This window comes from Lycium ferocissimum, chromosome 7 (genome assembly GCF_029784015.1).
Source record: "Lycium ferocissimum isolate CSIRO_LF1 chromosome 7, AGI_CSIRO_Lferr_CH_V1, whole genome shotgun sequence".
NCBI classification, from domain to species: domain Eukaryota; kingdom Viridiplantae; phylum Streptophyta; class Magnoliopsida; order Solanales; family Solanaceae; genus Lycium; species Lycium ferocissimum.
In genome coordinates this window covers 5,288,297-5,305,620 of record NC_081348.1, presented here as the reverse complement: position 1 = coordinate 5,305,620, position 17,324 = coordinate 5,288,297, and the positions used below count along the sequence as shown (strand labels likewise).

Here is a 17,324-nt window from a genome sequence, read left to right as displayed (position 1 = left end):
TATATATATATATATATATATATATATATATATATATATATATACACTTTGTATATCATAACAACGTATACTTAAACGCTTTTGGATATTTGCACATTAAATTGAAGGCGGAATTTACTTTCCAGAAGGTTGCAAAAATTCATCAACTTTACGTGGCTTTATTTTTGTCTATCAATATCTTTACTTCATGCTTTTCTGGCATGTATGTATCTACATAGGTATATACGTGTATATGTATATAATGAATACATATATGTACGTATACAGGTATACAACAGAAGAAAAATCACCAAAGTTCACTATTTCATCCACCAAGGGAGAAAAAGTTCACTAAAGCATTCACCCAAAGAAGTAAAACAGGGAAGAAAAATGATGCTTTCATTTATGGATTAGATTATAGTTATAATAGAACATATGTACATTACATAGACTTGAAATTGGCCAACCTAAGCTCAACACATAGAAGTTTTATAATCCTCTATTTCTACAAATTTTACATTCTTTTGAAAAAGCTCTATACAAAATTCTCTCATTCCATGAATGTTCGACTTAGTACCTTTCCTCAGATCAAATGGATAGGAAGATTGATACAGGAAGAAAGAAATAAGAATACAGTCCAGTACCTCAATGAGCAGATCCCAAAATTGTTTACAATCAGAAAATTATTGGCAGCAGAATGATGCAAAATTTAGATAAAAGAGAGATTCTTCAAGCTTTTGCTACCTCTCAATCTCTTATGGTGACTTTAACTGCCAGCTGCCTTCAAAAAGTTGTCGTATGGACTTGAAGCAGGTAGCGCAAAGAAGTTGGATTCAGTTGCACATGGCATCGGAGGGATATTGATAAAGGGATTTGACAAATTGGACACAGAGCCATGTTTCACATGTGTATGTTCAACCTGCAACATACATGAGTTTCAGAGCTGAACTATAGGATAGAAATTTAATAAGCACATAAATATGTCTGTAGCATGTAAAGCCACTATTTCATGCATGCTTGATGAGAAGCTAGAGAAGAAGTGTGAACTCCTGTCTGAATATTGTAGTGCACTCATACAAGGAAAACATGAAATCATATTTGTGACAAATCACAATGAAACGATCTCTCTAGCACCAGAGAAACTTAGGCAACTGTTCCACACATACCCTCGTGTGTCACCAGCATTTTTCAAGGCTCTTTTAAATCCTCTTCCAGTAAAAATTAGAAAGCACTAATAATTATCTATTAAAAGAAGGGGTAGTTCTTGCCTGTTGCATTGTTGTAGTAGGATAACAACACTCTCTCCATCACTAAAAATACCCATGCCACCTTAGTTTATAATGTGATTATCCCAAGTTGTACAGCATTTCCTTGTTTCTCAATTGTGCATGGTATCAGAATGCACTTGATTGTGTTTTTTTTTTTTTTTTTTTTTTTTTTGGGGAGGGGGAGGGGGGTGAGTTCGAGCTTCCAGTGAGAAAACAAGAGAGTAACCATACTTACGGGGAAGCTTCCCTTCTTTGCCCTTTTTTCTCTTCAAACTAAACATCCATGTATACCATGATTCCACTGTTTCAATGAAAAGCTGCTTCTTAGTTATTACTGCATGTAAGTTGCTTCTTAGTAGCCCTCGACAATGCCACTTTGAAGTCTACCAACCTAAAGGTTCCTTCTTAAACAGTGCGAAATGGATTTTTGTTGGAAGGAAAAATGGGTAAATTCTATTCCCTACCTTGTAATAGCAAAGTAGTATGCTAGCAACACTCTCCATAATATACCGGTTTTAAAAACTACACCTTCCGGTCTTGTTAAGGAAATAATGCTCAAAACTGAAAATGTCAAAACTATAAAACTAAAGCATTTCTTTATACTTACTGGAGATTTGACATCATCGCAGTTGTTTGAAGGCTTCATATTTGCCTGGATATAGTCCTGTCCGTAAAAGTCAAAAGGATTTTCTTGAGACGCTTGGGCAATCATTAGATGTGACATCTTTTGCTGCTTCCCAGCTTGAAGGGCCTCACAATGGCCTGCCATATCCTTGAAAGTCATATCAGAAGTTGAGACAGAGAGTCTTCCTCCTTGAAGTGTTGTATCAGACACCTGCATAAGATTCAGTAAATGATTTTAGAAAAGTTAATTATAGACTAGGGAAAGAGACTTGCCTACATGATATTATCCCAGTGGTCAGAGTTACTACTATTACGCAAAACAACTTACAACCATGCCCAAAGGGCTTTCCCCACAAAACCTCTGTTGAGCAACCACCCCTATTTCCGATGAATCCCCTCAATTACTTATAGGGCACCAAAAACCCCCTAAAAATTTATTTCAGTCTTCACTTGAAACCATTGATGAAATTCAAAATTAAATCTGGGAAACAAATGGCAAAAATAACCTTTGCCAATACCAGCTAACCTTTTGCCATTCTATTATTATCACCACCAGATTGGAATTTTGGCATTGGAATGACAGCATTGAAAATCTGTATTTCCTGTAATTCTTCTGTGCCAAAATTCAAAATTGCCCAATTTCTTCTTTAGACGACCTCATCATTTGATTCAGTGAATATCAAGATTCTTTCAGTTTTATCTTAAGTTGAGATCAACACGCAATTATCCCTCCAGATGATGTTATGCCTACTGTTTCTCGCCAAGAAGGATCAAGCAAACTTAAGACTACACACTCAGGTGCACCTAAATATACCATATTCCTAAGGTTATGTGAAGGTTTACTAGTTTACTTGGCGCTTTATGAGGCACTGTTTGAGAGTATATCCCCTAAAGAACTCTCAGATATGATTATCAAAATAATTTGTTCCTTTTTAATAATTTGTTCCTTTCTGTATTTTCACTGCTGTTGAAGGTTCACACTTACGTCTCTCATTCCATTCTTTGTATTGCAAACTGTTATAGAGAATACACTTGTCCCTCACTGGTTGTGCAAGGGTATATAATGTGCCACACCACTCTACTCAGTACCTTAAGTTTTTGGGTTGAATATTTAGATTCTTTTACATGGTATCACAACCAAATCCATTCCTATTCTTGGTGTATCCAATGCAGGACCCATATGTTATCTTGTCCATGCTCCAGCCATTGTCTTCTGATTCAGTCTTGGGCAATTCTCACCTCATGAACTAGCTCTTAAGGTTGAGTTAGACCCAAAGTTCATTTTCTTAACATGGTATTAGAGTATAAGACCCCACTTGTGGGACCACACTGGGTATGTTGTTGCTGTTCGTATTAGCGTATACGAGAATACAATTGTCCGTCATTGATTGAGTTACACCCATTGCCTTAAAATTTTAGGTTGGATATTCAGATTCTTCACGTACCTTGACTTTCATCCCTCCGACCCTACGAATAATATTCGCTATTCAAGAGATCATGAAGCCTAAAATTTCAGGGTCCTTTTCTTCCACAGAATTGACCAGAAAAAAGCCCAAAACTTTTTTGTGGTGGCTTCCTAGTTTATGACTTCACTCTGGTGAACCTTCACTTCCCTCTACCACCTTCTTGAGAAGGAGTAACGAGAAAAAAGGAGTCTATTTTTTTATTTTAAAAAATTTAAAAAAAAATCCTTTCAGGACATCTTCCAGAAGTTCCTAGAAAGAATTACGACATCCAAACTCTTCCTTACGCAATTGCTCTGTGCATGACACGAAATGGAAGATATGCAAGCAGAAACGTACCGAATCTAGGAACTGAGTGACAGTTATGAGGTCTGGAATTTGCAGAGTAAGATGTGGGTTAGATAAATTCTGATTATCAGCTGTTAAGCCTTCCTCTAAGATGGGTAGAGTCAGGTCCCCAACCTGCTAAGAAAGCAAGGATATAAGATAACAGTTAGTGTTGGAGAAAAAGATATAAAGACTAAGAAGTATTAACTCCAACTACCTCGTCCAGACTTTTATCATCATCTGAACCAAATTGGTAGACCTGCCCTGATTCTGAGACTAGCTGAGCTCCCAAAGGACAAACATCATCAGGAAGAAAATCTTTAAGCAACTGATCCTTTATAGCAGCAGTCTTATTCTGCACATAGGTCAAATTTCAAAATGCTTTCCCCATCATGTAAGAAATCATTGAATCACCAAATGAGAACAGATACGATGTTTACTTTATAAGAATTCCTCAGGCTCTCGACTATTATTGAAGCAAAGTATTCTGTGGTTTGGTTACTAGATAGTTGTATTGCCGAAAGTGATTGCAGGGCATCATCGTCATCCTCTTTTGAGCCATAAACTTTGTCTGCATGCTCTGTTTTACCAGTTACAGCTTGCAGTTTACAGTCATCTACCAGCTGAAGAAAAGGATCAACCTGTTGAAGGCATTATTAAACATCGAATTAGACTAGACAACATCGCAGAAAAAACATTGTGTACAATATCTACAAATGAGCACATTGAATAAAACAGACTGAGGCGAGTCCTTACTGTTTTATCCGTCAATGCAGCTTTAGCACAAGCAACAACAGGGATAAAGTTGTAGGCTTTAGATAGGAAAATAATCATGGATGTTGCCAACATAAAGAGTGACCTGCGACGTGATGGTGGTAGAGTTCCTGCAAACACAAAAAAGATGACAATAGGCAATGCAGGTGTGTTACTAGGAATAACATATTACTGGTTTGGTCAATAATGCAGCACCAATTGGCAGTATATCAGATTATATGCAGGCATTTGTAAGACATCTAGATAACATGCTCTTTTATTAAGGATAAGGAATATAAAGAACTTCCGAAATTCAGATTCAAACCACTGTGTTATACCTTTCCCTCCTATAGAAATGTTCCTCAAAGAAAATGCTAGCTGGAAACTTCGAATAAGAGCCTCATGGCTGGATTTCTGGAAGACGAGATACAAGCAAGTTATCAACAATAGCCTAATCAACTATTATTAATGTTATTAAGAAAATTCAAAAGTTAAGTCAGCATCTAGAGAATAAGTTAAAATTAAGAAGATAAAATTGACTGAAGACAAGAGAAATGTGTAGCAACAATAACAATCTCAATGTAATCCCACAAGTGGGGTCTGGGGAGGGTAGTTTGTACGCAGATCTTACCCCTACCTTGAGAAGGTAGAGGAGCTGTTTCAGACAGACCCTCGGCTCAAGCAAAGATGAAAAAGAAGCAGAAACAACAGCAAGATAACAAGATAACCAAAGCTAAAGAAACAAGAAGTAGTAATAGAAATCTAAGAACAAGAAAATACATGAATAATACTGATACTCCTGGTATGGAAAAGAAATACGTTCGACTACTTACTAACCTTCTACCCTAATTCTCGATCTCCACACCCTCCTATCAAGGGTCATGTCCTCGGTGAGCTGAAGCTGCACCATGTCATGCTTAATCACCTCACCCCAATACTTTTTTGGCCTACCTCTACCTCTCCTCAGGCCCACTATGGCCAACCTCTCATACCTCCTTACTGAGGCATCTGTGTATTCCTCTTCACATGCCAGAACCATCTCAGGCTCACTTACCGCAACTTGTCCACCACGGGGGCCACTCCCACCTTGTCCTGAATATCTTCATTTTTAATCTTATCTCTCCTGGTATGCCCACACATCCATCTTAGCATCCTCATTTATGCTACTTTCATCGCTGGACAAGGGAGTTCTTGACTGGCCAACACAAGAGAGATGTGTAGCAATTTAGGAAAAATGAAAAGACACTTAGTTTTTCAGTCTAGAGCAGATTCCAATTCATCATAGAGCAGAGTCCATTAACATATACCCTTATCTAATAGTTCGCGAATCTTTTATGTTGTCGGGTCGTAACACCCTGCATGCACACCCATAAAGTTTTTGTAACAAAAGGTTCTGGACTAGTCCAAAATCTTCTAAATGAATTTGTTTCAGTCAGAACACTTGAAGCCTAGACTCAGCTGCTACTGAAAATTCCACAATCCCATTCGTGTTAGTCCAGCTTTTCAAAAGAAGAAAGATAATTAAAGGTTTTATTTGACCGCCTCAAATTTTCAATAATACACTGTGTGTCTTTATTATTTTTGTCACCCCACCCTGTCTTTGATTTTGAAATCCTGGAGCTTGTTTTTATTTTTGGACCCCCATTTGTACTAATTTCATCATACCAGTCAATTTATTGCATCTATCTCATCACACAAACATCATTTAACAACATTATCACCAAAAGAAACCTATCCTCGACAGTAAAAAAGATTGGCTCTGCATGATGGACAACACATAAGAAGCAAAACAGGGCTCCAAAACTTTGTTCTCAGGGTTTGAAATTCATTTAAGCCCCAGAGGTTAGAAGCTTTTAGACAAGACATCCTCAATTTCCCCCAACCCCACCGCCCAGCACCACCAAAAAAAAAAAAAGGGTTTAGCATAGAAGTTTCCATCAAAATCTTCAGTCAGATACCTATTTTTAAATACTGGCCCTATTTATCTGCAATAGACGTAAGGACTTGCCACCAAATAATGTAGACTAATTTCTTACTTCTAAAGATTTGTCTATCTAGGCAACACTCAAGATCATAGACACCAGCAGGAACAGTCAATAGTACCTAGAGTACAAACTACCTGTTCATTCTTTGATAATTCAGAACGGTATTACTAAAAATATCTATAGAAATTAGCATAAGGGGGTGAAAGGAATCGCATATCAGTAATACGAAGCATATAGATACACAAGCACCTCTACCGCTCAAGTTCTATAAAGTTAAAAGAATGAACAAAAAAAAAAAAAAAGGGTAAAGAAGCAAATTTAAAAGGAGGTTGGTAAATATATCAGTGATGCAGATTAATATCCACTACCAAGAAAAACATAACCACCTTTGTTTGTGAAAATAACACCACCAAGCTGTAGGTATGAGCAATTGCTTCATAATTCTCTGGAGTATTTGTAGGCGAGATTGCCTGCACCCACAGTGAAGACAGCAAGAGGCTGATCTGTCGAATTTTCAGCTTGAGAAAAATTCCATCCTGAAATGAAATGAAATGTGGTAAGGGGTAGCCAAGCAAGCATATCTTGTGTTCATTAATTTTTCCAACCAAACGTAAAAATATTGAATTGAAATGCATACCTGCCCCTCTTTATTTTATTTTTTTATTTTTGACAAAAGGCAACTAATACTATTCATCTTTAGCACAAATGCATACCTGCTCCTCTTCTGTGTTACCATTCTCTTTTCCTTCATCAGTTCCAGGTACTGAATTCCTTTTCACAGTATAAGCTCGACTATAGCTTGATGTTAATCTTTTCAGCATGGATTGGTTTTTTACCAATGATTTAGCATTGAATGTTTTTTCCTTTCCAGCCATATTGTCATGAGAGGGAGATTGTTCTTTCCTTAATTTATCAAAAAGCGCAGCTGAAGAAGAGAACACTGAAACGGTTCTAGATAGGGTCCTCTGAATGCCAGTAGCCTTTGTCGACCGTGGATGGACGGAGTTAGGACGGGGGCAAACCGAAGATGGGACAAGTACAACCGAAAAGACACGATGTGCCACGAGCCTTGTTTCATGGTCTGGGGAGACCATAGCTAAAAGAATTTGATGGAATAATGCCTCAGGAAAAGCCTGAAAGGTAGAAGGAAAAATGAGAAAAAGGATATTGACAATCAACCAGCTGAAAGCATCACTAAGTGAAAATAAAGATGCCAAGAATAAATTCCTCCTTGCCTTGTTTTTATATGAAAGATTTGGTAAAGATGCAATAATCTGAGCAGTCCGATAAACAGCAGCCATTGTATTCCTCACCATAACTGTTACATTTGATATGCTTTCCAGCATCACTGCCATCACATCAAGAATAGGACCAGCATCTCCTACCTGTTTATCAGAGGGACCACAGTTTACATTGTTTACACTCAGCCATGTAAATTAGGCAGTGTATTAAGCTTTTCCTCTCTCTTGTTGTCAGGAGATGTTGTATCATCTAGGACAATGTTTCTGAGTATCTCACGAAACAAAATTTCTCAAAACTGATAACCTCATTTAGAACAAAGGTAAATAGGGCATAGTGCGTACTTTTGGTGAGAAGAAGAAATTAAAAAAAAAAAAAAAAGACTTAGAGATAAAGCATGAAATTCACCTTCTGGGACATCTCGACAAGGCATTCGTCAACGGCTGTGTACAACTTTCTGTTCCACTGAATTACTTCTTCCCCAAGTTCCGAGTCATCAAGGGAACAGAGTATGCTCTTGCGGAGGTGTCTCATCATATCACTAAACGCACCAACTATCGTCAGAGATGACTGAGCCCTTGTTGCCTTAGAAAGGGCGCTGGCAACTTCAACAATTTCTATCTGCATATTTGGATTTTTAAGCACATTCTTGTGATCAAGGTGCTTGATCAAAGTAGACAGCAAGAAATGTGTGTTTTGCCCTGCATTTAAGGAAAGGAATGAAGTGAGTCTAAGGCGTTAAGGTGACAAATATGAATATGCTGCTTAAGCCCAAGATTTAAAAGAAAAACAGGTAATCTCTGAGGTTAAAGAAAGATCAACCACCAGAATTTTCCATAATAGATTGCATGTCAAGCAAAACAGCAAGGGCAACTCCATGTTGAGGAGACCAAAGATCAGCATTATCGAAATAACGGAACAAGGACTCCAGAACACGCCGTACAGTTGTTGCCTCCTTCGCTAACTTAGCCATGTTATGTAAGCATACCTTTGACCAGAACTTGGGATTTCTCGAATCTTCCCTGTTCATAAGAGAAATATAATCGAGGTGAGACGACCTACAAAAACAAAAATTATTAACATATGTAAAAACCATGGAAAGAGGAATTACGCAGTCACACTAAGGCCTCTGTCTGTTACTATATTCCTCCAAGAAGTAGCCCTTCTTAATTCATCAGAGGATGATGACATCTGGTTATCACCGGAAGAAGCTAGTTGGACTCCATGATTCTGTTTATCTTGATTATCATTATTAAGATCCGGCTTCTCCTTAGGGCCTTCACAATTTTCCAACACTGCAGCCGCCACCTGGTAAGATCAATGAAATTAAAACAAAAAAGTCTCAATCAACAGACAGGACTTCCCAATACATCCCTAAGAAAATGCAAGTGTTAGTTTTTGAATGTTAGAATTTAAACAAGTATTCATGTCCTGCACTAGACATATATAATATGTGTATCGTTTTTTACGCCCATAAATAGGTATCTTGTTTCACTATAAAAACAAGGCACATTGAAATAGGTTGTCACATCATCTGACAAAATACCACTTATCACTTCGTCAATTCAAATGGAGCATTTAGCAGATATTCTTATAAAATCATTTGGAACTTTAGGATCAATTTTATATTTGCTACAAGTTAGGAGCACAATATACATGCTCCAACTTGGAGAAGATCATTCAGAAAATTTGTAAACATGAAAAGAATCCCTTATCCTACAGTTATATAATTTAGCAAGATTAAAGGGCTGTAGTTGATTGTAAACAGTTAAACACCATTTAATCTACACTAACTTTAGAGAGTAATCACACAATTCACTCTCAGCATATTCTGCTCTATTTTCTTCACACAGTATATACTCAAAAATTTTAAAAAAAAATGTGATGCAAAATACAAAGCCTTTCAACCACAATAAAAATGTGATCCAATTTAAAAGAATAACAATAGGCATGGAAGAAGGTATTTTGAACTAGGTGCGACAAAAAATATCTGTGGAAGATAAATAGATTTGGCCTAACAGCACAATAGTTCTGAAATTGGGGAAAAGAAGACCTCGCAGAATGGAAATACTATACCAAATTTTATCAACAACTGATTAACCAGAGAAGCATAGAAATGTCTGCAATAACTTACACTATCAAATTCAGCTGGCATGTGACAAAACTCACCCATAAACCATATCTGCACATGAAAAGTTGACAAAAGAAACAGAATTGATCAGATTGTCCATCACAAATGAAATCAGACTTTAAGAATCCAAACAAACTGATAAACTAAGTGCAGAAGACAAACATCAAAAGTAAATAATATCAGAATCCTCACAAGGACCAACCAATGAAGCTGCATGCTTTTGTTTCTTTCCGACTTTCAGAATCAGTAACAGGTCCTTCCATTTACAAGAAAAGAAGGTTTGGAGAGAATAGCAGAGGACAAGACTAGAGTCCTCCAATTCAAAAGTAGCTGAAGATGGGAAGCAAAGATTGCAATCTGGATATGGATCAGTCAAGGCAATGTGATATTAGAAGCAATGTTCTTACATGGTATAATCAGCTCTTTTTTATAGGATTTCTGTGAATTGTATTGATATTAAAAGTCCTTCCATTATATTCTATTCAAACAAACAACATCACTACCAGCATAACACATCTCCTAGATTCTATCCATCTGGCCCACAGTGATTGATAGCAAAATGTCCAATACATGTAGGCTGAAAAACAACTACTTCAGCGAACATGCAAAATGATGTTTCCGACATGTTCATGGCAAATGCACTATCCTTACATGCCAAACAATCCTTTCCACATGTTTCTAGAAAATGCACTATTGATCTATCATCACAAACAAACCATGTGAGTTGCCTTTATCTGCAAAAGCATTGCAGTCATCCAAATGAACAAGGCCTGAAGACAGATGGGGCAGACAAAGGGCCCCACCAAGGGGTACAATTCAATGTGGGCGGAGTACCTCCACCCTTTGTCTCTTTCCCCCTCTACCTCCCACCTTTTCAAGTATACCATGAATCCACCCCTTAAAGTCAAGTAGCTATAATTATATACTCCACTTTCTTTGCCGAAATGGAGGAAAGAAAAAGCTCCACTGCCAACACTATTCAATTTAAACATTTCCCGGACAACATAATTGATCTCCACATTTCGTATCTCAAGCTCCAAGAGTCCTGGGCTTCTTCTCAGTTCTTTGTTGCAATAGCATCTTTTTCAGTTCTTCTCATTGCTGTGCAGTGGTGACCTTGCTCAGTTTCCAGTATACCTTCTTGACCAAAAGCAATTTTCTTTTGGATCTTTTTTGTTTATTGTACCTTGTTTAAATGGTTGATCAATTCTTAGTTAGATAAATTACTTGTAATAGTTGTAGTCTATAGAATTATCTATTATTTATTGTTAGTTGTGAAGAATCAATTAATGGAGGAACTATATATATTAGTTTATGAATTTAGTAAAACTTAATTTTGGGTTAAAACTGATATTCTGTTTTGTAATTAGACAATGCATCGAATGAGATGCAGATGCAAGCTCTTTCTTTCAACCCAGCCAAATGATTTCAAGATCATCAATCTATATAACACCAAGTCCTTCAACTCTACTATAGGTTTTTCCGTACCAACTCTTCTATTGCGATAACAGAGATGTTGAATTGGTTAGGCCAACCACAACTCAATCCCTTCTTGTGGAAAATGTTTTCCTCTCAAAAGATTTTTGACAATCAAACATTAGAAATGACTCGTCCAGAAAATGTTTTCCATTATACCAAACATACAAGTTAAGTTTTAGTAATTTCAGTTTTAAATCTTAATTACAAATTAGTTTCAATTTCAAAATCACTTTCTTTACTTAGATTTGAACTAGGGAACTTTAAATTTTCAGCATTCTTGTGAGACACAATCCCCATTATCTAAATCAGTCTTACATACTTTCAAATTTAGGGATTCATTTACTTTGATAAACCACATTACCAATCAGAAAGCCAAACACACATTAAAGTGAAACTCACCATGAAAGAACTCATAAGCAACTTACTTATTAAAGCATATGTTTATAATCAGCAGAGGAAGCAGTAGAGGGGCAATTCACGGCAAAGTGCTGAGCATAAACTTCATTGTAGTTAGAAGCAATGAATTCTCCAAAAATATACAGTTTCACGCATTATTAAAACGTGATGCAAAAAGGACATGCGGGTGATAGATCCTTACCAACCCCAAGGGAAAAAGAAAAATTGATGAACAACACTCAAAGGAAAACCCTTCAAAGTGTTGTGTTACTGTTTTTTTGTCTGCTTTAAAATTCAATGGTGCAGGTGCAGGAACTAATTCAAAGACTTCTCTACATAATCTTTAAAAGGGAATCTTCTTCAAGTTAGACATATCTCTGCAGTTCTAATGGAATGATGATGATGTGCTTCAATAAGACACCAGTCGTAAACTTCGGTTCCTACTTTATGGGCACAACTCTACAATGAATCTGCTGAATGATGACAAATCTATAATCTTCAAAGATCTATGACATTGTCCTAGCACACGCTTACATAGAAACAAAAGACTAGGCATACAACTTTACTCGTACATCTGTTTGTTAAGTTGTTGGGGCATTCAATGAATGGAAGTTGTCTTTGACATAATATTTAGTCAGTGTTCATCAGTGTATCTCCGCAAACATGGAACTAATCAAACAAAGTTCACATCTCAGAAAGAGCATAAGGAAAATATCAGGAAGTTTATTTCACAGTTTACCATAGCAGATAGGCCTTGAAGACCAGCACACCGCATTTTAAGCACCCTTTCATCCTCACCCATCTCTTGAGCAAGAAGACAGATTTTAGGAATCAGGCCTTCAAAGTTAAACATATATGTAGAGTCCCTCTGCACAATGCACAGTCAAGTCCGAAAATAAGCTTTAACTGTTGAGGAGAACTTGCATTATTGAGGAGAACTTGCATTATCTTTGAGATAACTATCACCACTATAGGGTAAAGCCAAAAAAAGGAGCTATTGACCTGGTTAATTATGAAGTCAAAAAGAGATTGGCATCCGACTATGCGCATTTCGTCATGCCTCATCTGATCCAGCAAAATGTGTATTATACTTAGAAAGCTGCCTGCAAATAGTGGCCTGCAGTGCATATGTAACAGTTCAGGACTCACTGTATGAAAAGCAGTAAGGAAATCAACAAACCCCACAGTTCAGAAACAAATCAATGATCTCCAATCGATTAACAAATAATGGAAAACAGTTATATCATGGAATTCTTGCATATCTCTCAAAAAGGGTAAACTTTCGAAATTTTGTACAAGATCGCCCTCATTTCCTTAACTTTCTGGATAACCCCGTAGAAGAAGCATCAGTGCTTCTTTTCGCACAGTAGCAAATGGGTAAAAAATGAAAATTTTCATTTCAGCCCGTTTCCCTCCCTCTCCCTCAGTAAGTGCAAAAGCTTCCATTTCATAATATTCTTCCAAGAGGTCATGTTATCCATCAACCTTGCAGCCAGTATTTCTGATCTCCTATATTGCCCATATAATGACCTCCATGGGTAGGAGACCTGGTACATTGAAGAATCTAGAGAGTAAATCATGGCACCTAGAATAAGGGCTCCTCCTCAGTTTGATTTTTAGATCTATTGGAGCCTGAACTTGCAGTAGCCAAATTATCAAATGTGATAACATAAACACATCCATGCAGAAAACTGTCAAACATGCAAGTATGTCTATAGAACCTTGTAACTCACATCATGTCTTTAGAAAATGTAAAAGAAAGATTAACACATATTCATGACATTATCCTCTTCTTGCTCAGAAACCTTCTTCCATCAATGTAAAAAGAGCAAGAAACTTACATTTGTTGCTTACAGGATGTAAGCAACTTCCGGTAGATACACATGACTACCTTTACAGACCCGAGATTCTCATTTCTTAGTTCCCGGTAGCACCTTTGCTCAAGAACAGTCGTTATCTGGCAGCAGATTGAAGTTCATCAGCTCTTCCCAAACTTGAAATAGGGTAGATATAAAATGGTAGAACTAAGAACATAGTGGCTTATCAAAATCTCAACAATTTTTGAGAATCCATATATGGCATAGTTGCAAGAATACTATCTAAATGCTTTTAATGAGAAAAAGGAACAAGAAATGAATCATAAATTTAAAATCAAAATAAGTCCATCTTATCAAGTTTGTTCAGTATCTCTGTAACTCAACCTTGGGTATCCGAAGTGGATTTTTCGAAGCATATTCACACAATTTGTTGATCATTCGATCATTAGGCTCGCCATCCTGTCAAAAATAAAAGATAACTTAGTTCTTGAAGAAACTTGGTCCTTTCAAACCATAACTTAGTTCTTGAAGAAACTTGGTCCTTTCAAACCAATAAAAAAATCATCTTCTAGTGCTGCCAGTGAGTAAAGGAAGCATAGGAAATGTTAAGGAGGTTATATCATACCTCAAGTTATTCAAGAAGCTCAAATGTAAATTTCAAGAATACATCGCCTCTATCATGATGGAATAATCCAAAAAGATTCATTGCTCCAATATAAAAATCTACTTGTGCTAAAGTGCCTTCATCTCTGCAGCCGAACTGAGGCCAAGTGTTGCTACCCACACCAACTCAAATCTAATTCCAACTAAGCCAGAACTACGACTGCTAGACGGTGTTATGTTCAAAACTCATGTTGGCAACTAATGAGTAATAATGACCTTTCACATCTTTTACCATGTAATAGGCACCAGACTTTGGCAGAATATATAAGAGTGGAGCAAATTGTGGATAATTAGGAAGCACAAATACAATTAGCTAGCTGTGGAGGCAGCTTATAAAAGCACAAAATGCTAGAACCTAGGAACTTTGACAGGTGAAGCAACTATTGGACCTGGGTAAAAAAACTTTACTTGTTGCCATCAGAATCAGGTAGGAGATCCAAGGTTCAGAGGTACATAATCAATGGAGTGTTTACATTAGCAAAGAAGTGGCTAGATAGCAAGCAGCATCAAGATTTAAGTCGTGAATGCTCATGTTGCAAAAATCTTTAATGAAGGGGTGTTCAAATACTAAAGGAGAAGAAAAAAGAAGTTTGTTTGGTTTCAGGAAGAATACTACACCTCCAGCAAGTTTCTGGCCAATTTCTATTTTATTGATACCACAGGTACAATAGACCCTTGTGGTCCGGCCCTTCCCCGGACCCCGCGCATAGCGAGAGCTTAGTGCACCGGGCTGCCCTTTCAATGTCTAACAAAATATTATTTGTACAACTAGAGGGCTTCTAATATCAAATTTCTTAACGAAAAGAAACATGTGTTGGGAAAATGTTCAGGATGTAGCATGAACAATGCTTCTGTGGGGACACTACCAATTCAGGAATACGAATATCTCTCAAAATACTGATTTAAGACTGAATTGATTCCGATTTCATCCTATTCCTGCATCAGGAATAGAGCTTGTCTCCAGATTGCTCAGAGCATTACGGTACAAAAGTGCACAGCGATCCATAAATTTCGAGAATTCTTGCAATCCCATATTTGCAACCTCAAAGAAAGAATAACCAAAAACTTACAGGCAAACCAGTTGACTTTTCACTTTGCTTAGTGCTTAATCTCATTCTACAATACTAAAGGAGGATGCGTTAAACTTACCTGGTAAGAATGTCCCAGCTCTTTAGTAATAACTAGTAAATTAACTCATTATCAGAAATAAAAATTAGAAAATAAAGAAAGAGAAAATAAGGACCTAACACGTGCTGAAACGAGTTTGTTAACTCCGTAGAAAATAACATAGGAAACGTTAAACGAAGCCTTTAATCACCTAAAACTACCATAAAGGCTGAACATCTAAAATCAATAGACTATAGAATACCAGCATACATTTTGGAAAAATATGAGTTTCTGAAACAGAGCACCTGACTACCAAGCTATGCACTTCTAGTCGCTGGACAACTTTACGTTTTCTTGTAAGGTTCAACTGCATGTACAAATCAGAATGCAAAATTGTACAACATCTCATCAGACAAACCCGACAACCCCCTAGGAGCTGTTTGATGGGGGGAGGGAGTAATCAATCCAACCCCTTGATCATATTGTAAGCCAAAAAATTGCAGATTCTGCTCCAAGGATTCAAGATCATATACACTACCTATTGACAAATTAAAGAATCCACCAAGGCATATAATTTTCACAATATTCTTTTTCTTTTTATTTTTCACCCGCTGTAAGGAAATGGATCTTGGGTCTAAGTCAATCCTAAAAGCTCATTCAGGAGGGGAGGAAAATCCAAGAACTTATGAGGAGACAACAACCCTTTTCCTCCACCAATGTAGGATACTTACCACCAGTGGCGGAGTCAGAATTGTCATTAAGGGGGTTCGAAGTACACACACGAAGAAGACAAAGGAGGTTCAACATCTACATACATATATAAAAAATAATTTTAACCATGTATAAACAGTGTAATTTTCGCTGAAGGGGGTTCGGATCCCTGAACCATACCTGGCTCCGCCCCGGCTTACCACCCCTTCACACCCATAATTGGATATCTAGAGCATGGACAACATAACATATGGGTCCAACATTGGGTAAGCCAAGAACATGAATGGGTCAGGCTCTTATAGCATGTAAAAAAATGGATCTTGGATCTAACTCATCATCCAAAAACCTATCACAAGAGATGATGATTGTTCAAACCATATATGGAGACAACAACCCATTTCCTAATTTCTCCACCGATGTGGGAAACCTAACATGCCAAACTAAACTAGGGAAATCAAATATAGCCAAATATAACAAAATTCATTTCCTAATCAAATACAACAATATAGAAAAACACAAACCAATAAGAAAATTCATTTTGTATTGCACATTCAAAATGATGAAGAAGACTAACCGGAGATCGAGGAAAGCTATCAGAAATGAGCTTCTTATAACGTTTAACAGGTTGGCGGGACCTTGTCCGCATTGCCGGACAACACACACATAGTTGATCACAGGCAGGCATTATTCTATGAGAAATACCCATTGTTCTCCAAAATCAAGATATGGGTTTTCCTGTTCTTGATTCTAATTTCAAGAAACACCCACCGAAAATGAAATTTCCTCCTTTTATTTATTGAGCCAGTTCAATGAGAGAAAGACAAAAAGAAATGGATTGTGTGCCAGAGGAAAGATTGGAGATCGGAGAATACTCACGGATCTCCAACTTCCTCAAACGGCAAGACGAATGGGAGAGAAAAATGAGTATTATTCTTGCGTATTTCAATATATGGACTCTCCCAATGTTTTGCATGGGATTCACGTTCCTTCTCTACTTTTAATATTCACTTCATCACCAACAATTACGCTACGGCTATCTTGTCGTGGGATAACACCACACAAAATATTAACAAAATTTGAATTATATAGTCCATTCGATAGGACATAGGAGTAGTAATCAATATAATCATTGTATTGTGGTAGGTGGTACGATCAAAACTTTGATCATTTTACAAAAAAAAAATATATATATATATATATATATATATATTGTGATGAGTTATTGCCCTTTGCTAATACGTTACAATTGATTTGAATGTTACGTTTAATATGGGAATGAGTCAATTACGAGAATTTTATTGCTTCTTTTTGTATTTCTTATATAATCATGATGAGCTTTAATATGCGTTACACACTTCACGTAATTATTTACTTAGATATTA

The 17,324-nt window shown here is 36.9% G+C and overlaps 1 protein-coding gene across 2 annotated transcripts; it reads right to left on the bottom strand.

The window, feature by feature from the left end:
* Window positions 1-361: 361 nt before the first annotated feature.
* LOC132063155 (protein SEMI-ROLLED LEAF 2-like) lies at window positions 362-17,001 on the bottom strand. Of its 2 annotated transcripts, none has more exons than XM_059455599.1 (19): window positions 16,517-17,001; window positions 13,846-13,920; window positions 13,486-13,601; window positions 12,647-12,761; window positions 12,384-12,512; window positions 9,773-9,820; window positions 8,750-8,946; window positions 8,464-8,660; window positions 8,047-8,339; window positions 7,635-7,784; window positions 7,113-7,532; window positions 6,786-6,935; window positions 4,753-4,828; window positions 4,418-4,545; window positions 4,102-4,302; window positions 3,879-4,016; window positions 3,674-3,799; window positions 1,855-2,082; window positions 362-898 (listed from the first exon to the last, which is right to left on the bottom strand). In XM_059455599.1, the coding sequence occupies exons 1-19, from the start codon at window positions 16,646-16,648 to the stop codon at window positions 746-748; spliced, it is 3,072 nt and encodes a 1,023-aa protein (XP_059311582.1). In that variant the 5' UTR covers window positions 16,649-17,001; the 3' UTR covers window positions 362-745. The 2 variants fall into 2 exon arrangements, with proteins under 2 accessions (XP_059311582.1, XP_059311583.1); XM_059455600.1 differs by having other exon boundaries at window positions 3,674-3,796; window positions 16,517-17,000.
* Between the last annotated feature and the right edge of the window lie 323 nt (window positions 17,002-17,324).

Excerpts from the sequence above, each read along its gene's own strand:
- LOC132063155 (XM_059455599.1), bottom strand. The coding sequence starts at position 16,648 with ATGGGTATTTCTCATAGAATAATGCCTGCCTGTGATCAACTATGTGTG. Across the intron at positions 4,829-6,785 it reads TGTTATTTTCACAAACAAAG|AAATCCAGCCATGAGGCTCT; the intron begins GTGGTTATGTTT and ends CTCGTCTTCCAG. Across the intron at positions 4,303-4,417 it reads CTGCATTGACGGATAAAACA|GTTGATCCTTTTCTTCAGCT; the intron begins GTAAGGACTCGC and ends TGCCTTCAACAG.